At 34.7% G+C, this 24,475-nt stretch overlaps 1 protein-coding gene across 1 annotated transcript in view; it reads left to right on the forward strand.

The window, feature by feature from the left end:
• FZD3 (frizzled class receptor 3) overlaps positions 1 to 24,475 on the forward strand; it is a 71,621-nt gene that overhangs the window by 43,466 nt on the left and 3,680 nt on the right. Inside the window, exons 5-6 of the mRNA XM_081268938.1 lie at positions 15,627 to 15,775; positions 18,131 to 18,364. Of these exons, the coding sequence (XP_081125064.1) occupies positions 15,627 to 15,775; positions 18,131 to 18,364 (383 nt within the window). The remainder of the gene's footprint in view (positions 1 to 15,626; positions 15,776 to 18,130; positions 18,365 to 24,475) is intronic.

A 24,475-nucleotide genomic window follows, 5' to 3' on the forward strand; every position in this document is an offset into this window, starting at 1 on the left:
ATTTTTAAGTGAGCTTTGTCCTTCTAGCTAGTATTTATCCTGTTTTACATACCACTATCTCAGTATTTTTGTGTTCTCTGTGTGATTTATAACCAGATAATATAATATATTCTCCTAACTCTTTCTTCATTTACAAGGAGTTTGAACCCAGGGACACTCCACCACTGAGCTACATTCCCAGTCCTTTTTAGTTTTTGAGACAGGGTCTCATACCAAGCTGCTAAGACTGGCCTTGAATTTACAATCTTCCTGCCTCACCCTCCTGAGTATCTGGGATGTGTGTGTGGTGCTGGATGTCACACCAGAGCCTCTCACATGCTAGATAAGCACTCAAACTCCTTTATAGCAATGGCGTGGCTATTTTCCCCATCTCTTGGTGTCTTGGCCCTCTCACGCTGACACTGTGCTTACAGCATGTGCACAGCCCATGTTGCTTGAGTTGCCTTCTCACTGTGTCCCTACCATTGGCAGCTGCTGACATGTCTTCCCTGGAATTTTGGCTTTAACTAGATCCTTATAATACCAAATATTCCATGCTACATCCCTGTTCTTCAGTTTCTATGTATGAAAGTTTGTTGTTGCTTTTGTTCTTTCTGATTTTGCTTTTAATGCTCCTTCCCTATAACTCAAGCATTACTCTTATGTGAGCAATGATAATTTACAAAAGACAGTACTTTGTAGCTTAAGACCCTAAAGAATAGAAGTTGGGGCTGGGGTTGTAGCTCAGCGGTAGAGCTCTTGCTTAGCACATGCGAGGCCCTGAGTTCGGTCCTCAGCACCACATAAAAGTAAATAATTAAAATAAAGGTATTGTATCCAACAAAACACACACACAAAAAAAGAAGTTGGAAAATAGAATTTCTCACCTAGCCATGTGCATCCCATCCTCTTCCTACCTTCCATTATCCCATTCCCCCTTTTGGATAATCTTTTTTTTTTTTTTTTCAGTTTTTGGTGGATACAACATCTTTATTTTATTTTTATGTGGTGCTGAGGATCGAACCCAGCGCCCTGTGCATGCCAGGCGAGCATGTTACCGCTTGAGCCACATCCCTAGCCCTTGGATAATCTTATATAGTCCCATGTTTTAGACTGTATAATGCAGTCTTGTTTCTGAGCTCTAGATCTGTCTACATCATATTTCCATTTAAAAGTCTACAAGGCATTTGAAACTAATTTGTCTAAAATGTAATTCTTGATTTTTCTCCTTAAACCTGCTGCCTGCATCCCACCCCAGTTTTTCCCCATTCAGTAAATAGTATTATTCACTAGTTCAGACTCAAAATATTGAGCCATGTTTGACTCCTCTTTTCTCTCATACCTCATATCCAGTCCATATCCTGCTTTCCACTTCCACATCTTCCTTAATCCAGTTCATTCAATAATTCCACAGTGGCCTTCTGATTTATCTTGCTTCTAATCTTATCTTGCTTCTATTCTTGTTCCTTTACAGTTTATTTTCAACATAGTAGCCAAAATGACCTTTTTAAAATATAAGTGAGATCATGTTGCCTCTTTGAACAGAACCCTGCATTGACTTAATCTTAGAATGAAATCCATATTTCTTACTATTGCCTGCAGAGCCATATCTTTTAACCCCTGCCTGCTCTTTGACCTAATCTCATAATGTGCTCAATTTCCACTGTACTGGCCACCTTATTTTTCTTCAAAGACAACAGATTTGCTCCCTCAGGATTATTAACATTACTGTTTCTTCTGCTTGGAATAGTCATACTCCAGAATATACTGTAAATTCCTGCTTAATATCATGTTGGTGGAGAGACCTTTACTGACTACTTATTTATTTTTATGTGGTGCTGAGAATCAAACCTAGTGCCTCACACATGCTAGGCAGGCGCTCTACCACTGAGCCACAACCCCAGCCCCTTATGCTTTAGTTCTTACTGCTACCTGGAATGCTAAGTTTTCTTTACTTCCTTGAATATTGACAACAAAGCACCCTCAACTCCCCCTAGAGTGTAGTTCAAGGGTAGGAAATTTTCTGGCTCATCTACTGCTCTATCTCTTGTCCAGGACATAGTAGCACTCTGTATTTAAGTGACTGAATTAATTAGCTGTGTGACCTTGAGCAAATCAGTTCACCTCCCTAGACTTTGATTCTACATCTACAAGCCAAAGGGCTTATACCAAATCTCTAAGAAGAGATTCAGATTGCAGATGGTTCATCAGCTCAAAGTCATAAAGTTATTTGACCCAGGTCACATTGCTAAAACCACTGCTCTTTTCACATCCATAGTACTTCTTTTTAGTTCTGTGACCACCCCATGAGATCTTCCTCTGTACTTCTTTGTTAATAATTCTATTAGTTTCAGTTTTTAAGTTCTGGCCATCTTCCTATTCTTTATATTATTTATGTAAGTCAACTCTACATTTACAAATATCTTCTTCAATCGATGCTTATTTGACTATTTATTAAATACACATAAATGGGATTGAAGCATGTTTATCAATTGTCTGCTTTCTTCCCCTTGCTTTATAAGGATTTTCTCCTATTTTTTTTATGAGGGGAAGGATGTAGACAACCATGGTTAATGTACATATTAACTAGTATGATAGACTTTAAATCATGGAAAAGGAAAATAATGAAATTAGATATAACAACTGGTCTCCATTCTCCTAAAAAGTTTGTCCAGATTAAATAGACTAGGAGAAGCCTTGGAATATACTTGTTCCAATTCCTTGTCTATCAGCTTAGAAGCAACAGTTCTCTTACTTCAAGATCTTCTCAGGACCTTCTCTATACTAATGTATAATCTCTTCTTGTGGGGAATCATAGCATCTGTATTAAATTTTACCTTGGACTCTTATTATGAATAACCTGCTAATATCTTTTGGGACAGTAGAGTGTCATGGAACATTTTTTTGAGGTGTTAAGCATAGTTCCAAGTACCTTGCCCATTTCAACCCTTTTTTTTTCTTTCCACCTTTTTTTTTTTTTTTTTGGTGCAGTATAGTTGTACATTACGATGGGATTTGTTGTTACATATTCATACATGCACACAATATAACCATATAATTTGGCCAGTATCACTCCCCAGCACTTTCCCCCTCCCTTCTCAACCCATTTTTTATACCACATTGATTTTTTTTCCTTCTTAATAATATGTGAAAATCTTTATTTAAGAAATACCAGCCTGGGGCTGTAGCTCATTTGGTAGAGCACTTACATAGTGTACATGAGGCCCTGGGTTTGATCCCCAGTACCACCAAAAGAAGTAGTAGTAATAATATGTCATATCAGAGAATACATATTAGAGAATGCAAACAGGAGTGTGTGTTTGTGTTTGTGTGTGTGTGTATGTATGTATGTATGTAAGTAATACAGACAAAAGTCCTAGGTATTGATTATTTCTAAACTCATCATTATGTTGTCTATCAAGTTGATCATTGATCTGTTTCAATAGCTTGCTTATTCTCTCTGTACTAAAGCTTAAATATTAATATAATTGTTGATAGTTTCTTAGAGCAATTAATTTGTAGTATGTATATTGATATATATCATAAGCCAAACTTACATTGTATTTTGTATACCTTTGGCATTCGATTAATAGATTAAAAGTTTTCTTGATTAAATGTTTTGTCAATTTTGATTACATGTACATAATCCTTTTCACAGAGCCAGGCATGTTGGTATATACCTGTAATCCCAGTGATTTAGGCTGAGGCAGGAGGATCTCAAGTTTGGGGGTCAGCCTTAGCAATTTAGTGAGATCCTAAGCAACTTAGCAAGACCCTGTCTCAAAATAAAAAGTGCTGTAAATGTAGTTTAATGGTAAAGCATCCCTGAGTAAGTACAAAAAAAAAAAAAAAATGCAAGCCAGGCATGGTGGGAGCCAACTATTTTGGAGCTCAGGAAGGAGGATTGTGAGTTCAAGGTAAGACTAGGCAACATGGTGAGAACATATTTATTAATAAAAACATGAATAATCTTAATTTTTTTTAAAAAATCGTAAACATGTTCAAAGAGAAAAAGCCTCCCATATCGACATAACCATGATTTTCTTTTTCTTTTCTTTTTTTTTTGGTGGTGATGCTGGGGATTGAACCCAGGGCCTTGTGCATTCGAGGCAAGCACTCTACCAACTGAGCTATATCCCCAGCCCCACGATTTACATTTTACTATATATTTTTTTAAACATTTTGATCCCTTTGGTAGCTGTTCTTCAAAGACAGGCACCCCCAGACTCCAGCCATAAATCATACCTCTTGCTCTTATGTAGTCCCTTTCTTTGAGTTGGGCTGGTCCTGTGACTTGCTTTTGATTAGTAGAATGCCACAGAAGTGATTTGCATGACCCTGAGGCTGTCATAAGAAGCCGGGAAGCTTTTACCAAGTTCTATAATACTCATTCTGAGAGAAGTTAGCCTCCAGTAAGAATTCAGACTACTGTGAGATCACAGAGATGTGGAAGCCCAAGCCATTCATGAATATGTGGAAAGGCTGCTTAAAGATAGGGAAGTATAGAGCAAGAGGTTGAGAGATCACTTAGGTCACCTTAGACAGCTCTCACCTTCTCCAACCATCCTAGCTGAGATGCCAGGTATCTAAGTGCAGAAACATTTTGTATGTATATCTGCTCCGTCTTCCATTCAGATGATTCCAGCCCTAAGCATCATCTGACTGTAATTACATGTGAGAGCCCAAGTGGGAATCACCCAACTGAGCCCAGTCAAATTACAGAACTGTGAGAGAGAAGAGATTCTTATTTTAAGCCACTAAGTTTTGGAGTGGTTTCTCACACATCAGTGGAGAACAATGCATAGTGATGTGTAATAAAGCACACCAAGAGTCATATTTAATATATGCACAAATAGTGTAATATGATAGATATTATATGTAATTGCATAAAACCATAATTATAGTGGGCACATTGGTCTTATACCTAGTTGTGTGCTGGAGCTATTCCTGCAGACTTTTATTTTTTTTTTTTTTTAGAGCATTATAGTTATACACGGTAGTTAGGTTTATCCTGACAAAAATCATACATGAATGAAATTCAATTTTGGCTTCCAATTCCCCCCAAGCCTCACCCCATTCTCCTAATGGTCTTCCTTTTGCTCATCCATTTATTTTTAATTGGTTCTTCCTACTTAAAGGTGAAATTCTGTGATATATTTATATATGCACATAACATGATTTTTAAATTCTTCATTTCTCCCCTTTCCCATCCCTCTTCTCTCCCTTTTGATCTTTCTTCTACACTACTAATCTTTCCTATATCTTTATGATATCTTGTCCCCGCTCCCTTTCCTTTCTTAACATTCAACCTTTGAATTTCTGAGTCTGACTTATTTCACTTAGCATGATGTTCTCTGTTTCCGTCCATTTATCAGAAAACGCTATGATTTCATTCTTCTTTAAGGCTGAGTAAGACTACATTGTGTATTTTACCACAATTTCTTAATCTATTCATCTGTTGATGAGTATTTGGGTTGACTTCATAATTTAGCTATTGTGAATTGTGCTTATGTAAACATTGAAACATTAAAATTCTCTTCATGCTCTCTCTTCATTGGCTGTAAACTCTATAGCATGCTGATTTTATTTCTTTTGACTAAATACCAAGGAATGGGATAGTTGGGTGATATGGTGTTTCCATTCCTAGTTATTTGAGGAATCTCCATACTGCTTTCCAAAGTGATTGTATTAGTCTGCAGTCCCACCAACAATGTACATGTACCTTTTCCTCACAACCTCACTAGCATTATTATTGTTTATGTTTTTGATAACGGCCATCTTGACTAAGTGAGATGAGATCTTAGTCTAGTTTTGATTTGCATTTCACTGATTGCTGGAGACATTGAACACTTTTCATATATTTGTTGGCCATTTGTGTTTCTTCTTTTGAGAAATTTATGTGTAGTTATATTGTCCCTTTATTGATTGGATTATTTGGTTTGTCGGGTTTTTTTTTTGGGGGGGGGTAAGTTTTTTGAGTTCTTTATATATTCTGGCTATTAATCCTCTGTCAGAGGAGTAGTTGGCAGAGTTTCTCCCATCCTGTAGGCTCTCTCTTCATGCTCTTAATCATTTCCTTTTCTGTGCAGAAGTTTCTAAATTTGATGGCATCCCACTTATTGATTCTTGGTTTTATTTCTTGTGCTTTGGGGGTCTTTTTAAGGAAGTCAGTGTGTCACCACCAATATGATGGAGTGTTGACCCTATTTTCTTCTAGCAGTTGCAAGGTTTCTGGTCTTAATTCCTAAGTCTTTGATTCATTTGGATTTGACTTTAGTGCAGTGAGAGGGAACTAGTTTCATTTTTCTACATATGGATATGCAGTTTTCCCAGCACCATTTGTTAAAAGGGCTATCTTGTCTCCAAAATATATTTTTAGCACCTTTGTCAAGTATCAGATGGCTGCAAGTATGTGGTTTTGCTTCTTTGTCTTCTGTTCTGTTCCGTTGGTCTTCATATCTGTTTGGGTGCCATTCAGACTGTTAAGAGGCAACAGATTGAGTGTGGTGACACACACCTATAATTACACCAACTAGGGAAGCTGAGGCAGGAAGATAGCAAGTTTCAGGCCAGCCTGGCCAATTTATCAGGACCCTATCTCAAACTTAAAAACAAAAAGGTCTGGAGGCTTAGCTTAATGTTAGAATGCTTGCCCACCATGCACAGAGTCCTGTGGTTGATTTATTGTCTTTGACCATATTATGAGAATTATGGCAGTTCAGGAATGTGGGGGTTTATGTAGTCACACTTCTTTCTTTTCTTTTTTTATTTGTTCTACTTAGTTATATATGGCATCAGAATGCATTTCAATTCATTGTACACAAATGGAGCACAACAGTTCAATTCTCTGGTTGTACACAATGTAGAGCCATCATACATGTACCTAGGGTCATGATGTCCATCTCATTTCACCATCTTTCTTTACTTTGATGTCTTCTACTGTTGTGTCATTGTTAAAAAGTATCCCTCACACCAAGAATATAAAAGCTTTTATCTGGAACTTGATGGTTCCTTCCCTCCCTCTCTCTATTTCTCTTGCAGGACTGGGGATGGAACCCAGGGCCAGGGCCTCACACATGGTAGGCATGTGCTCCACCACTGAGCTACACTTCCAACTTTATTTCTTTTGAGACAGAGTCTCACCAGTGCCCACACTGGCCTCAAATTTATAGTCCTCCTGCTTTAGCCTTCTAAGTAGCTGGTATTACAGATGTGTGTCACCATTCCCACTATGTGAATTTTTTTAACATTTGAATTTTTAATCATTAGCAATTTATCTTGGTATGAAATATGATATAGCTTAAGCTCTATTTCTAGATGTCCATCTAGACTCCATTTATTTATGTTTTACACAATATCTTTATTGTTTATTAATTTTTATGTGGTGCTAAGGATCGAACCCAGTGCCTCACACATGCTAGGCAGGCACTCTACCACTGAGCCACAACCCCAGCCCTAGAATCCATTTATTGAATGAATAGTTTTTTTTCTGAGTGGTTTGAAATACCATTTATTTTAAATACAAATACTGTGCCCCAATATTACACAGTTTTATGTATTATAGCTTAAATCTCTTTTTCAGGATTTTCCTGATTATTCTTATTTGTTTTTTCCATGTAAACTTTAGAATTGTCTAACTCCCAGATAACTTTATTGGTATTTTCATTGGAATTTTGAAAGTGTATTAAATTTTAATTACTAAGCTGGACACGTAGTACATGTGTAATCCCAGAAGCTCAGAAAGCTGAGGCGAAGGCTTGCAAATTCAAAGCCGCCCTCAGCAACTTAGTGAGGCCCTAATGGGCAACTTAACTGTCTCAAAATTTTTAAAAAATTTAAATAAAGGGCTGGGGGTAAGTGCTGCTGGGTTCAGTTCCTAGTACCCTGCCCCCCCCCACACACACACACACACATACTTTTTAAAAATTACTAAATCAGGGAAAATTCAACACTTTCATAATAGTGATTCTTTTTTAGCCAATTTTGAGCCATTTTAAGGGAAGTGTGTTTTAAAGAGTCTTCAAATTCCTCATTTTTCATATTAAATTTATTCCTAGGCTTTTGTTGTTTTGTTTTTGTTCCTTTTCTCACTAGGTTGAACTCATTTGCTAGGTCTACTATGACAAGATATCACAGACTTGGTGATTTCAACAACAGATATTTATTTTCTCACAGTGTCACAGTTTGTCCATTGTAGTCCAGGGCTATTAAAATAAGGTTAATTAAGAATGGTGACCTAGGCTGGAGTTGTGTTTCAGTGGTAGAGCGCTTACCTAGTATGCATGAGGCACTGGGCTCAATCCTCAGCACCACATAAAAATAAAGTTATTATGTCCACCTAAAACTAAAAAATATATAAAACAACAACAATAAAAAATGAATGGTGACCTGGCATAGTGGCTCATACCTCTAATCCTAGCTCTTACCTCTAATCCCAGCTCCCCTGAAGGCTGAGGCAGGAAGATCACAAGTTCAAGACCAGCCTGGGCAACAGCCAGGTCCTTCCTCAAAATAAAAAGTGAAATAAGGGTTTGGGATGTGGCTCAGAGTTACAGCACCCCTAAATTCAATCCCCGACACTATAAATAAAATAAAATAAAATGGAAAAAGAAGAAGAAGAAAAAGAGTGGTGACAATAGATAGTAATATTTCTGATCTTAGTGAGAATATTTCTAGTGGCTTCTGGTGTTCCTATTAATCATGATTGTGATTTTTGAATTAAGATAGAGATATTTTGTCTCTTTAAGGATTTTCTCATTATACATTTGTATTTTTGTATAATTTTTTAAAAATCAAGAATGGATAACTTTATCAACACCTTTTCAGTACCCGTGAAGATTATCATTTTTTCTCTTTGGTCTAATAATATATTGAATTTATAAGTAAATTTACTAACATTGAACTATCCCTGTTTTCCTACATTGTTCTAAACTTCAGTTTGTTATTGAATCTATTTGCACAAAAATTCATTAGTGAGATACACATTTTTTATTTTTTATGTGGTTGGTTAAGTCTCACTTTATGTGTGCTTTAAAGAATATGAATGGTTTTCTTCTTTTTCTGTGTTTTAGGACAATTTGGAATTATATTTTCTTTAAGGTTCATTAGTACTTTCCTCTGACATTGTCAAGTCTAGGGCTTTTTTGAAGGAGGTAACTTTTTTCTTTTTTTTTAAGTGGTGCTGTGAATGTTGCAAGGGGTTTACCATAAATAGCCCAGGAGGTGGCTCTTCGATGACTTTATTTCTTCTATAATTTATCTGTTTACCATCTCATCTAGTTTTGTTCAATTATATTTTCCTACCATTTGTTTTCATTAACTTTCGAGTTTGTTTACATAGAATTGAACAAGGTAATCCCATAAGGCCTTTATTTTTGCTGGATTTGTAGCTGTCTCCTCATCATGTGTATGTGTGTACATACTTTTTTTCTACTCTTTATCGTTTTGATCAGACTAGAGAATGGTCTATTTACTTATTTTTAGGTAATACTATTGGATTTACTGATTAGTGCTTCTTCTTTTTTTTTTGTTTTATAATTACTTTCTTTATCTTTACTAATCCTTCATTTTCTTTTCCGTCATTTTGCTTTATTGATTGATAATGCAGTTAATTTTCCTAGTTAGTCACTTGTCTATTAATTCAATTTATGGTTTCTTGTTCCATAGAAATATCAAATTTTTAGTAGTCAAAGCTCTTTTCCTTTTATAGCTTTTTATTTTCATATTACATTTTTAAAAACAGCCTTTTTAACCATCATCCCATTATAAATTTTCTATATTTTTTCATGCTTTTATTACTTATTTCTCTCTAGATTTTTTTTTTTTTTTTTTACTGTGTGAAGTGGCATCCAGATTATTTTTTTCCGAGTGGATTGGATTGCCAGCCTTTCTGATATCATGTATTAAACAATTTATCTTTTTCCCATATTTGAAATGCCACTTTTTACTCTGTACTTTTCAAGTTATGTGAAAAATCCTAGTGATCTTCTGGGATTGTATTAATTGTATATAATTAATTTGGGAGATAATTGAATTGACATTTTTAAAACATTGAGTTTTCATGTGGATGTGGTATATTTATTTTATTTATTTCTCCATATCAGTTTTTCTATGTGCCTTTTAGTTTTATTATTTTATTTTTATTTATTTTGGGGGGGTTTCGGGAGGTACTAGGGATTGAACTCGGGCACTCAACCACCAAGGCACACTCCCAGCCCTATTTTGTATTTTATTTAGAGACAGGGTCTCACTGAATTGCTTAGCACCTCGAAGCTGCTGAGGCTGACTTTGTTCCTCCTGCCTCAGCCTCCAGAGCCACTGGGATTACACCATGCCCAGCTTCTTTTACTTTCTTGTTAGGTTTATTCCTAGGGTTTTATGGTTTTTGTTGTTTCTTTTTAAAAATATTTATTTACTTTTTAGTTGTAGTTGGATACAATACCTTTGCTTATTTATTTTTATGTGGTGCTGAGGATCGAACCCAGGGCCTCACACATGCTATGCAAGTGCACTACCGCTGAGCCACAGTCCCAGCCCCAAGTTTTTGTTGTTTCTATAAAGGAAATTTGTTTTCATTATTATGTTTCTTACCTGGTTTTTGATGATATATAAGAAAACATCTAATTTTTTTTTATATTAACCTTCTCCAACTTACTTACTGAATGCTTTGATTATTTCTATTAGTTTTTTAGTTGCTTTTCTTAGATTTTTCTGGCTAGTCTTTTTTCTCTTCATTCCCAATACTTTACTACTTCCTTAGTTTTATTTCCGGCATGATATCATACCTTACTGAATGGCTACAGTTAGCTATTCTTTTTTTTATTATTATTTAGTTGTAGTTGGACACAATACCTTTATTTATATGTGATGCTGAGGATTGAACCTAGGGCCTCGCATGTGCTAGGTGAGTGCTCTACCGCTGAGCCATAACCCCAGCCCCCTTTAGCTATTCTTTATAGCTCTGCACAATAAACTAGGCAGAACAATTAGAGATATTTGAATATTGACAAAGCAACCTTGTAATTTATCAGTACTGCTATATTAATTGCATTCATAGTACAAAACTTAGTTGAAAGTAAATTCATTTGTTAGATAAGAGCAGGACTGGATGACTTCTGAGCGAGTACTTGATAGCATTGATTGAACTGAGAGAAAAGAGTTGAGTGACTAAGAGGGCCATAGGTGAGAAAAGGGTAGAAGAAAGACAGCAGGAATAGGAGGCCAAAAAGAAAACGTAATGTCTTATTGAGATGAAATCATGTTAAAATATAAGATGGTCATTGATAACTGATGCTACTCAGCAGTGTTAGAATAAGTGTACCAACACAAAACCATTGTTTTTGTTACCAAGTAGTCTGTGATCTGCTTTAGTCTTTCATATACTTGTTAATTGTAGTTCTTAACTATTTTGTGGCTTCTTTAATTTGTGTTTTTTTTTTCCTATTAGTGTGGTGGGAGTACTTATCAAAACTTACTTCTATGAAAATCAGTAGTATTCTTTGAGTAGTAGAATTGACTGGATAATTTTATGTGAAACCTGAAAGAATTATACCTTAATTTCAGGTCATGATTGTGATTTAAGTTCTATGTTTTGAACCAATCCAACTATACTCTGTGCCAATAATAGATAAAAACATAATAAGAAAAATTTTTTAATGTACTCCAGAAAACAACATAAACTAATTTGTATAATAGAAATGCAAATTCACAACTAGAAATGAAAATATGGGCCTACCGGATTTGATGTCTGGAAATGGCTGGAGGTAATTGGGAGTTCAATTTCAATGTGGTATTGGGAAGTTAAAATGTCACAGAAGTCAGGAGTCCATAGCTAGGCTCAATAGTTAAAAGTAGGAATTTCAAGTTGGGCTGCCCTGCTCCTATAAGGTGGGTTGTATAGGAAATTCCCTGAGGTTGGGCTGGGTTGTGACTCAGTGGTAGAATGCTTACCTAGCATGTGTGAGGCAATGGGTTCAATCCTCAGCACCACATAAAAATAATAAAATAAAGGTATTGTGTTCATCTACAATGAAAAATATTTTTTAAAAAAGTTTCCTGAGGCCATGGCTTATATAAAAAATACTTATCTAGAGTCATAGAAGGGCCCAAAAACTGAACAATACTTGAACCATTCTGCAGTGGCTTACTGCCAGAATCTGTAGTAGTTCTGATATATGGAGCTTCCATTCACCTACAGGACACCTGGTTTTCAACTAGGGCCCCGCTGGGCAATGGTAAAGGCAAACAGAAAGATGTGAGACAGGACGAGATAAATGGAAAGGGATGAAAAAGACAGAACCTTCTATGGGTCTGCAAACTAGGCCAGACACATGCCTGTAATCTCAGCTTCTTGGGAGGCTGAGACAGCAGGATAGCAAGTTCCAGGCCAGCCTCAGCTGCAGCGAGGCCCTGAGCAACTTAGTGAGACCCTGTCACAAAAAATAAAATGGGCTGGGGATGTAGCTCAGTGGTTAAGCACCCCTGAGTTTAACCCCTGGTTTAAAAAAAAAAAAAAAAAATCTGCAAACTAAAATTCCAAAGCATTATTTTAAAAAGAAAAAAGCTAAACCTAGAAGACATTCAACAAAGTCAACAATCAGAAAATCCATTCACTCTCAGATGAAATAGACTGATTTTATTAAAAACTTAAAAAATAATAAGTATGGGGGCTGGAGTTGTGGCTCAATGGTAGAACAATTGCCTCCAAAGTGTGAGGCACTGGGTTTGATCCTAGCACCACATAAAAACAAATAAAGGCATTGGGTCTATACACAACTAAAAACAAAACAAAACAATATGTTAAAAAATAATAAGTATGTTTAAGATTCGTCAAAAGATAAACCATTTTAAAAGAAGAAATTATGATGAATAAGACATGAAGTCAGAATAGACAGCTAAGTATAAGAACTGACTACTCATCTTAAGAATAAAATATGAACTTATGGAAATTGAATCATAGAATGAAAACTAAATTAGACATGGTTGAAGAAGGAGTTACTGAAGTAGGAAATTGTTCTGAAAAGTTTACCCAGTATGCAGAATACAGAGAGACAGAAAATACTCAAAAATATGTAATTATGCAGCTAGGAAACATTAAAAATAGAATAAGACACCTGAGAGTATAGTTCCAGAAGAGGTTCTAAGAACAACTAAGAAACAGTAATCAAAGAGCTAATGACTAAGAGTTTTCTAGAACTGAAAACCTACGTCCTCAGATTAAGAGCACAATCCAAATACTGAACAGGAAAAGCAAAAGTCAACTATAAAGAGAAACATTTAGTGCAACTGTAAAACAAAAGATAAAAGAAAAACTTAAAGGCTACCAGAGAGAAAAAAAATAGATTTCCAGAAGGGTATGGATTAGACTCTTTTCAACAACAATAGGAGTTTACAGCCAAAGAATTTTAAAAATACTGAGATGATAACTTCACTTCATTAAACCACCATTCAAGTTTAAGGGGAAAAATATTAACAGCAAAATAAAGATATTTTCAGACAAAGACTTTAAATTATCTTTGATATGCCCTATTTGAAAGGGCATCTAAAAGGGCATCTTTTTAGGAAGAAGGAAGGGGAACCCAAAGGTAGGAGTAGGTATACTTTTTGGCAAAGTTAATTAGCAATGATAATCAAAATAATTATTTTTGTCAAAATCACTCTGAAATACCTGGAAAATAATAAAGAAATAAGTAATTGAAGAAACACTGTCATGTGAAAAAAAAAGAAGATGGAGATGCTGAATAATTTTAACTTTATTTTCCCTAATAAAACCACATATTAGGAGCTGGGGTTGTGGCTCAGTGGTAGAGTGCTTGCCTGGCATGTGTGAGGCACTGGGTTCGATTCTCAGCACTGCATATAAATAAATGAACAAAATAAAGGCCCATTTAAAAAATAACCGCTTTAAAAAATAAAAATTTAAAAACACACATATTAATATATTGAATATATTGAATACCTCCTGTGTTTTAGGCACTGTTCCGGAGTCTGGGAGTAAAAGCGTTTTTAGAGGAGGTAAAGTACAGACTGCTTTTTAAAAGGCACTATTAACCCAAACAGATTTAAAGAAATACATGGTTAAATGGGGGCAGGGATCCTTGAAAACGTGTAAAAATAGGGAAGAAAAGAAAGCTGTGGCAGTATTAATGTTAGAAAAAAATGTAGTTTAAGGTGAAGAGCATTAATGAAGCAAATTGAGTAGCTGGAGCAATCTGTTGTGAAATTGAAAGTGAAAATTAACAGGATTAATTAACAAGTTCACAGTCTTGTGAAAGATTAAATAGAATTGACAAGTTCACAGTCTTGTGAAAGATTATAGAGTATCTATTAAAACTGGTAGGGACTGGGGGTGTAGCTCTTTGGTAGAGCCCTGGTCTAGCATGCACTGGGCTATGGATTTGATTCCCAGCACTGCAAAAAATAAAACTGATAGGTAAACAGAAAATTCATCAATATAGAAGACTTGAACAAGACAACTAATAAATTTAATCTAATACAAATAGAAAAAATTTTAACCAACCACAGATTCTGCAGTAATTTAGAGTACACAAGAAATATTTACAAGGCAGCAGAATACAACAGACACTAGTATGGCAATATGTAAATCAATGGAAGTGTAACTGATGTGATTCTGTAATCTGTATACGGGGTAAAAATGGGAGTTCATAACCCACTTGAATCAAAGTGTGAAATATGATATGTCAAGAACTATGTAATGTTTTGAACAACCAACAATAAAAAAATTAAAAAAAAAGAAATATTTACAAAAATTTTGTCCTAAATGACAGAAATTCTCCAAAATTTAAGGTAACCAGAATCATACATAACATAATCTTGAACCACAGTAATTAAACAGAACAAACAACAAAATGAAACAGTATAAAAAAAAAAACCTCATTTGACTAGAAACTAGAACATGTACTTCTAACAACTTAATATGTTGAAGAGGAAGTTTGAAAACAGCCTGTGTAGTACACATGAAGTAGGGAGAAGGAAGGGTATATTAAAGATAGGAACAGAATTAATAAATAAGGGAGGGGGTGATACTTTATTAATTGCAAGATAGACCAAGAAAAACTCAGTTTTATTTGAATCCATTTCTGTTCATGGTTTATTTTCTAAGTTAGCAAAGTCTGTCTCTCTCTCTCTGCATTTTTGTGGTACTGGGGATTGAACTCAGAAGCATTCTACCACTGAGCTACAATCCCCACCCTTTTTTATTTTGAGACAGGATCTCAATAAGTTGCTGAGGCTGGCCTCAAACTGAGAGTCCTCCTACCTCAGCCTCTGAGTAGCTATAGCTAGTATTACAGGCATGTTCCAGCATTCCAGGCAGCAAACTTAGATATTTAATATCAACCAATAAGAAAAACATAGGTCTCATAGTGGCAATGCTGTGGAATGGTTTTGGGGTATTAAAATGTGAAGTTCTAGGGGGAAAAACCCCAAAGATATAGATTAATACATATAAGTTCATTGCCAAATTTTTAAGAATATATTTTCCATAAAACAAAAAAATTACCTATAGAAACTTAAAATATCAAATTTGTAGAATTGTTTTACTATTGCTTATTTTGTTTAAAATGTCTCTGGCCTTTAAAGAAAAGTTTGTTCTGCATATTTGAGGTGTTTTCTCTGCCTTGTTGTAGGTCACTCAGACGAGCCGTCCAGACCTGATTCTCTTCCTGATGAAATACCTGATGGCTCTCATAGTTGGTATTCCCTCTGTTTTTTGGGTTGGAAGCAAAAAGACATGTTTTGAATGGGCCAGTTTTTTTCATGGTCGTAGGAAAAAAGAGTAAGTTAATAAATTCTCATAGTGTTCATAAACCTTACATTTATGTAAGTTTTTTGTTTGGCTTATCTTAAAGTAGATATATATATATATATATATATTTATTTATTTATTTATTTATTTTTATGTGATGCTGAGGCTCGAACCCAATGCCTCACCCATGCTAGGTAAATGCTGCTGAGCCACAGCCCCATCCCTTTTAAAGCAGTTTATATTTGGAGAAGTATTCAAATAAGATTGTAACTTTGTCAGCAACCACCAGTTATGATTGGCACAGTAACAGGTCTTAATTAAAAACTTTTTTTAAAAATTATTTTTAGTTGTCAATTGATATTTATTTATTTATTTGCAGTGCTGAGAATCAAACCAGTGCCTCACACATGATAGGCAGGCGCTGTACCATTATTTTCTATACATTTTTTATTTGATCCTCTTGATATTTCTGAGAGGATTTGTATGTATTTGCATCTCTGTTTTACAGATGAGAAAACTAAGACATAGAAAGATTAAATGCCTGGCCAAAGTCACACAGGTATTTAATATTAAGAGATAAATTGAAAGGCTGGGATATAGCTCAGTGGTAGAACACTTACCTAGCATATTTCCAGAACTGGGTTCAATTCCCAATAATGCAAACCCCTCTCCTGGCCCCCAAAAAGATGAATTGAACTTCCATTTGGGCTAAGGCTATAGCTCAGTGTGGCAGAGCACTTGCCTAGCATATGTGAAGCACTGAATTCTATCCTTATCACCACATAAAAAATAAAACAAATAAAATAAAGAGATGCTGTCCATCTACAACTACAAAAAAAAATTGAACTTCCATTTGCAATTGTCCATTGTTCCTCCAAGTATACAGAAGATGATATAGAGAGATGGACTGATATTTCATTCTAATTTAGTTTAATTAATTGATTTATTTTAATTAGGTATATATGACAGCAGAATACAGTTTGATTCATTGTACACAATTGCAGCACAACTTTGTTTTTATCATTGTACACGATTTGGTGTCACATCATGTGCAGTCATACGTGTACCTAGGGTAATGATGTCCATCATATTAAAGTTTATAACCTCAGTTTTTTGTTTTGTCTAATTGCAATCTGAAACTATTGAAACAAAGTTAATTTTGAGTAGTGGCAGTGGATAGTCTTATTTTCCTAATTTTAAAGAGATTATTTCTATATTATTTCTATTTCTAATGGTGTTTCCATTAAACGTTTGGCTTTGAATCAAGAATAATATTATTAAGAGGATCAATGGAGAATGTATATAAAGTATTCAACAAATATTTGTCTCCTGTCTGTTCTTCTACCCTAGCTAAAAACAATCATTTTGTAATTTGAGAACTTAGAAAATATATTTCTCAATATATGATCCTGTCTTTGCATGTTGAGTTTTATTTTTTAAAATATTTTTTAGTTGTAGATGGACACAATATCTTTATTTTTATTTATTTAATGTGTTGTGAGGATCAAACCCAGGGCTTCACATGTGCAAGGCAAGCACTCTACCACTAAGCTACAACCCCAGCCCATATTTTTTTAATGAAATTGTTTATCTAATTTTAACTTTAACTTATTCTCATAGGGAGTCACTTCTTTCATAAACCAAGTCACCAGTCTTTAGAACTATTTAATTAGCTTTTTGTTAACTGAATTATTGCTTTGTTCCTCATCATAAACATCTACTTTTAACTCTTTTCATACCACTTGAAAACTTATGCTCATGACAATAATTCATCCCCTTAAAATTATTCCCTTAAACTTTTAATTTGGTACGAATTTTATGTTTGTTAAAATCAATGTCTCATTTTGTTCTATTTATGGCTACCTATGTTTATTATAGCACCAGAAAACTACTTCTACCACAAAATCAACTTTTAGCCTTAAATCATCTTGTATCCATTATTATAATGAGGCCTCTCCCAACTTCCATAATCATGCAAGAAAACAGATTTTCTATTTTATAATTATTCCTTTGTGATATTTTAGTGTCTTTACAATCATAAATTTCTTTAGCTAAAAGAGACCTTTTAGCAATGATGAAATTGTACACCTTTATTTTATAAATGAGTAAAATGAAGGAAAGAACGGTATTGATAGAGTTGGAACTAAAGTCCTGATTTCTTTTCTCTAATATAGGTCTCTTTTCATCATACCACTTCAGGGAATAGATTGACATGAATTTTTGTTTTATATTCCCTTTGTCAACAAGGTTACCTTAAAACAAGCCTAAAGACCTAATTTGGAGAGCATTTAATTTCAAGAATGACATCAGTATGTCATAATGGGATTGTCTCTTGGTTCACAGGGATGCCAGTCTGAATCTTAATTTTACTATTATATTGTCTAGGATAGTGAATGAGAGCCGGCAGGTGCTCCAGGAACCTGACTTTGCTCAGTCACTCCTGAGGGACCCAAACACGCCCATCATAAGAAAATCAAGGGGCACTTCCACTCAAGGAACATCCACACATGCTTCCTCAACCCAGCTGGCTATGGTAGATGATCAAAGAAGCAAAGCAGGAAGTGTCCACAGCAAAGTAAGCAGCTACCATGGCAGCCTCCACAGATCTCGAGATGGCAGGTAGGTGTGATTGTAGCTTAGTTTGTTCCCTGTGTTGATTTATGGTCCTGTAGCTGAAGAACGAAGAGAAGCCATTTCTGAAACAGAAGTTGAACATTATTAAAACCTTTTGACGTTTACTAGGTAGAGTTGTTCCAGGTTATGGTCAGACATTAAGCCAACCAGAGGACTTAGAATTTAATTTAGCAGGGCTGGGGATGTGACTCAAGCGGTATAGCACTCGCCTGGCATGCATGCGGCCCGGGTTCGATCCTTAGCACCACATACAAAGATGTTGTGTCCGCCGAAAACTAAAAAATAGATATTAAAATTCTCTCTCTCTCTTTAAAAAAAAATTTAATTTAGCCTTAAAACAATTAAGCAATATGGAGTCATCATAGAACATTGAGTAGGGAGGTGAAAGTGGTAGGTTAGTTAGATTAATTAAGCTAACGATTATGAAATACACTAGTACAGTGCTATGCTAGGCTCCAGAAATGCAAAGATGACTTAAGCATGATCATAGTTCTTAATAAGTCCCTACCTACTCTATTTACAAAGATAGTGTAGTTAGTGGTGTGGTTAATAACTTGGGTCTGGACTGATGAGCCTCAGTTTTCTCGTCTATAAAATAAAATAGCATTAATATCTGTCCCTTAAGTAATGTTGTAAAAATTAACTGAGATAACATACCTGATTATTTAGAATAGTGCCTATATCAATAAGGGTCTGTTTTCAGTCTCTATTATTACAAATGAACAATTAAAGTAAAATATAAGTATAATAGTAGAGTCCAGGGGTTGGCAAAAATATTTTGGGCTTTATGAGTCACACATTGTTTATTCAAGTCTGCAATTGTAGCATGAAAACAGCCATAGACAACATGTAGTGAGAAACATGGGGGTGACCATATTCCAATAAATTTTATCTACAAAATCCAGAGGGGAGTCAGATTCAGCCATTAGGCCAAAGTTTGTCAGCCTCTGTTTACCAGGTACAATAAAATATAGAGAAGGGAGATAATTCTGGTGGGTGGGAGCATTTCAAAAAATGCTTCACACAGAGAATGTTTTAAGAGAGTCTGTCTGGGATGGGGGTTCTCTGTGTTTCTCATTTGCTAGCAAGGCAATAAAACTTTTTCCCTTTTCTTAAAAAGAAAAAAAAAAGAAGTTTGGCTGTGGGCTTCTTGTTAAATTGAGACACTAGAATTAAAAAGCAGTTAGGAACTTTGCAATAATTCATTGGAGAGATGATAAAGGCTTACAGGAGACTAGTGGCAGTAGGAAGAGGAAAAAAAGCTGACCTCAAATATATGTAGAAAGAAGAAATGATAAGCTTTGATGATAGGTTAATATTAGCAGCTGGAAACAAAAAAATGTGCCAAAGATTTTCTTTCTTTTTTTAAGATTTCTTGTTTGGGCAAATGAAAGAGTGAAAATTCTGATATGTAAATCAGGAACATTCTGTGTTTACTTCACATCATCTCCATCTCGAACTGTTTTGTATCCTGTTGATCTCAGACCAGCCTTTTCTTAGTTTTCTCCCTGTCCTCCCACTGTAGAATGTGACCCCTATACTCTCCTTTATTTTTTAGTTGTGGATGGACATAATACCTTTATTTTATTTATTTTTATGTGTTGCTGAGGATCGAACCCAGTGCCTCACTCATGCTAGATGAGCATTCTACCACTGAGCCACAACCCCAGCCCTATAGTCTCCTTTTTGACCGTCTGGTTTTCCTTTCAACCTGCTTTCTTTTGCCTTCTAATTTGATCAGCTACCTTATGCTTTAAAAAGCAACAATCTTTCTTCACCTCTGATATATCTTCTATCTGTGTATGTGTACACGCACATAATTTAGGTATCGAACCTAAGGCCTTGCACATGGTAGGAAAGTGCTCTACCACTGAACTACATCCATTTTTATTTCAAGTCAAGGGTCTTGGTAAGGTGAATGTTCTTAATATTTCCTATCTATTCTGTCCTTCATCCCTTGTAATACTAGTCTTTTTCTCCTCCTTACTTAGCTGCACTATACCCTTTAACATCACCAGTGACTTCTTAACCACGTTCAACGATTCCCTTTTGCTTTCTGGCTTCTTTCCCTCTACTTAGCACTCCTACATAAGAAGCATTCTTCCAAGTGCTAGGAATGCAGAGATGGAAGACAGAAACTAAATTATCAATTTCAGTACATTTTAAAAGGTATAATAAAAGTATATACATGGTGCTTTGGGATCCCAGAGAAGAAAACCATTTGCCTCATCATGGAAGGTCTGAGACAACTTCCCAAGATGAGGCACTTCTACTTCAAATAGGATTTGGAGGAGACAATTGGGAATGAAAGATGAGGAAAAAGCATGTTCAGAGGCAAGGAGGACAGGTAGGTTGTTAGGTGCCCGGGCACATTATGCAAGTTTGATATTTATTTTCTATATAACTGGTTTCTAATTATCCATGGAAAGGGTGCTCATATTTGAGAATTTTTTGAGAATAGTCATAGATATCACTTATTTAGACATAATTATACAATCGAGTGATTTTTTCCTATAAAAAATGCTTTCTTTGAGTTTTATTTCTAACTCAAAAGATTTAGATTTTATTTTAAAAAACACCAAATTCATATTTAAATGATAATTTATTTTTAAATTACATTCTACCTTTACTAGAACACTGCAGTTTGCTTTTTTCATTAGCCATATTTATTTTAAATAAATAGCCATTGAGAGGTTAAAGATCTCCAAATCAGTTGGCAAATCATATTTGGAAACTTGGGAAAATCTTGCTTAGTTTTAGGACAATAACCATTATCCAAAATAACAATTTTTAAAGTAGAATAACAAGAATATTGTGGAACTGAAACCATGCTGAGGAGTTAAGATGTTTCCCTAACAGCAGTGATAAACTATTATGGGACTGTGAGTGCTGGGGGTGATAAAAATCAGACTTGAATTTTAGAGAAACTACTTGGCAACGGCATAATAAAGAAGGGGATTGTAAATTAGACTGGTTATGGGGCTGGGGTTTAATTTTTAATAATTTTTTTAGTTTTCGGCGGACACAACATCTTTGTTTGTATGTGGTGCTGAGGATCGAACCTGGGCCGCACACATGCCAGGCGAGTGCGATACCGCTTGAGCCACATTGTGGCTTACAGGTAGAGCACTCGACCAGCATGGGTGGGACCAGGGTTCGATCCTCAGCACCACATAAAAATAAAGGCATTGTGTTGTGTCTATCTACACCTAAAAAATAAATATTTAACAAAAAAACAAAAAGATTGGTTAGGAAGTTTCTACAGTAATTCAAAGGTCCTAATTTAAGATACTGATAAGAATCAAAGCTTTAGAATATATTTTATCAGTTACCACCTTCATCACTGACTTGGATATTACTGATCTCTTCCTTTTCAATGAACAATGAACAATTATTTATGGTACAATTCCTTTATATGTGGCATTCTATGTATAAAGAAATATAGAAGAAAGGTAAGGTGTAATTTCTCCATTCTAGGAGCAATGTAACCTTATAGAAAAGGACATATACAAATGAACCTATCACATAAAAGCTCAGGCCAGGATATAATTTTAAACAGTATTAGGTATGATTGATGTTTGTAGAACTTCAGGAAAGAGAAAGATTAGATTGGTCCATTAAAATATAGTAGAAGACATAAATAGGGTAAATAAATTATAAAAGATAATTCATATTGAGCTATAGAGGAAATAAATAGGGTGAATAAATGGTAAAAGATAAATTCATAGTGAGCAGAGAATTTCTAAGGGCAATTAAAGATAGGAGATATCAACCAGTGTAATCTGAGTGAAACTGGAGCTTAAATAAGAAAGTTTTTAATCATCAGTATAAGGTAGTGGTAATTAAAATTGTGAGATGGAATGCCTTGAATCACAAGGGAAAAAAGTACAAGACCCTAGTAAATACTTAGAGTAGTAATAATAAAGGGAGAAGAAGAGTGGGCATGTGATTCAGAGAAAGTACTCACAAACCTACAAGGGAATCTGTGAATGTGTTTGTCACAAAAACCAGAGGATCCAACATGATTTCCTACCTCTCTGTGTAATCAAAAATCATACACTTGCTTCAGGGCTGTGTAATTCCAATTTCCATGGCAGTTAATTTACTGCTTTTTATAATTCTTTAGGTTATGATCTATTTTCAGTACAGTTTCTTTCCTCAGCTAAGTTTGCAACTTCTAGAGAATGAGACAAGGTGACATATGTTTCTGTATTCCTTCTTAGTATATAGCACTGTGCTAGGGATATATATAGTAGGAGATGAGCAAATCTATCAGAGAAATAATGACTTTAGAGAAATATATCCCTTTCCCAGAAATTCAGGGCCAGAGCTACAATGGCACCTATAGAAAGCATCCTATATTGAGGCTCATGCTATAGGACCCTCTGCCAGATTGAGAGATCACAAACTATGTTGAACCTGAAAATCCAAACAAGGATTTTTATAATTCCAAAAGTCATCTGATTGAGATTTCTTTCTACTTCCTTGAAACTTAACTTTGCATGCAAATGCTATCTCTTGGTCATCCTCTCAGTGTCTTGTGGTTTCTTGGCTGTGGGACACAAACATCTAACACCCAGTGCAGACAACTTGATGAAATATTATTGATCTCTGTGCTGTGCACACCTACATATATATGTTAACTTCAAAGAATAAGTAATTGGTAGTTGGATGAGAGGATGTGTAGAAAAGGAAGTGGATGAGTAGGTGGGTGGAAGTTTGGAAATGAGTGATTAGGTTGGTAAGTAGGTGATCTGACAAGGAAAGCTGGGAGTGAATAATGAAGTACTAGTAAATCTTCAGTTAATTCAATTATTATGATTAATGGGAGCAAATAATATAGAGAATCAAAAAGAATAAATCATTTTCTAGTGTTTTTTTTTTTTTTCATTTTAACTTTGGAATTTACTATATTATCTTCTTAACAGTGGCAGTAAAATAACCCATCCTAATTGTTTTGCCTAACCTTATATTAAAATTATTGCATATTCATATTATGTATTAGAATATATAGTCATTGATTTGAATGACCTTGAAAAAATAAATTTGGCAATTCTACACATAACTGAGATTAAACACTATAATATTTTTTATATAATTGATTCCTAATTATCCATGGAAAGGGTGTTCATATTTGAGAATTTTTTGTGGATAGTCACAGACATTACTTATTTAGATATAATTATACAACAGAGTAATTTTTCTACAAAACTGCTTTCTTTGAATTTTATTTCTAACTCAAAGGTTTGATTTTATTTTTAAAAAATACCAAATTCATTTTAAATGATGATTTATTTTTTAATTACGTTCTACCTTTACTAGAACTCTGCATAGTTTGCTTTTTCATTAGCAATATTTATTTGGAATAAATAGCCATTGAGAGGTAAAAGCTCTCCAAATCAGTTGGCAAATCATATTTGGAAAATTTGGAAAATCTTGCTTAGTTTCAGGACAATAATCATTATTCAAAATAATAGTTATTAAAGTAGGATAACAAGAATATTGTGAAATATTTTTATCTAATTTATAAATTTTTTTGTAAATTTTTAAAAATATCTTTTATTTATTTTTTTATCGAACCCAGTACCTCACATGTGCTAGGCAAGCGCTCTACAGCTGAGCTATGACTCCAACCCCTGTAAATTATTTTACCAAAATATGTAGTACAAATTTAAATCTGTTTGGATCCTAAATGTGAAATATCTGTAATAAATGAAAACTACATATTATTTTAGCCATTAACATGAGAAATTTTTTGAACATTTAAATATGCATCTTTTCATTCTTAAATTTTCTTTTTTCTTAAACTGGAAACAAAGATATGCCTTTTAAAAATTATTTTCAAAGGAGTTCTTAATTTTCAAACTTGGTAATCTAATAGAATGTTCTTTGATAAGCACATCTATAAAACCTGAGGACTGACTGGTGAGGTGGTGCCCGCCTATAATCCCAGTAACTCAGGAGGCTGAGGCAGGAAGATCAAAAGTTCAAAGCCAGCCTCAGCAACTTAGGGAGACCCTAAGCAATTTATCAAGACCCTGCCTCAAAATAAAATAATAATAAAAAGGGCTGGGGATGTGGTTAAATGGTTAAGCA

Source organism: Spermophilus citellus, assembly GCF_964194105.1.
Source record: "Spermophilus citellus genome assembly, chromosome: 16".
Lineage (NCBI taxonomy): Eukaryota > Metazoa > Chordata > Mammalia > Rodentia > Sciuridae > Spermophilus > Spermophilus citellus.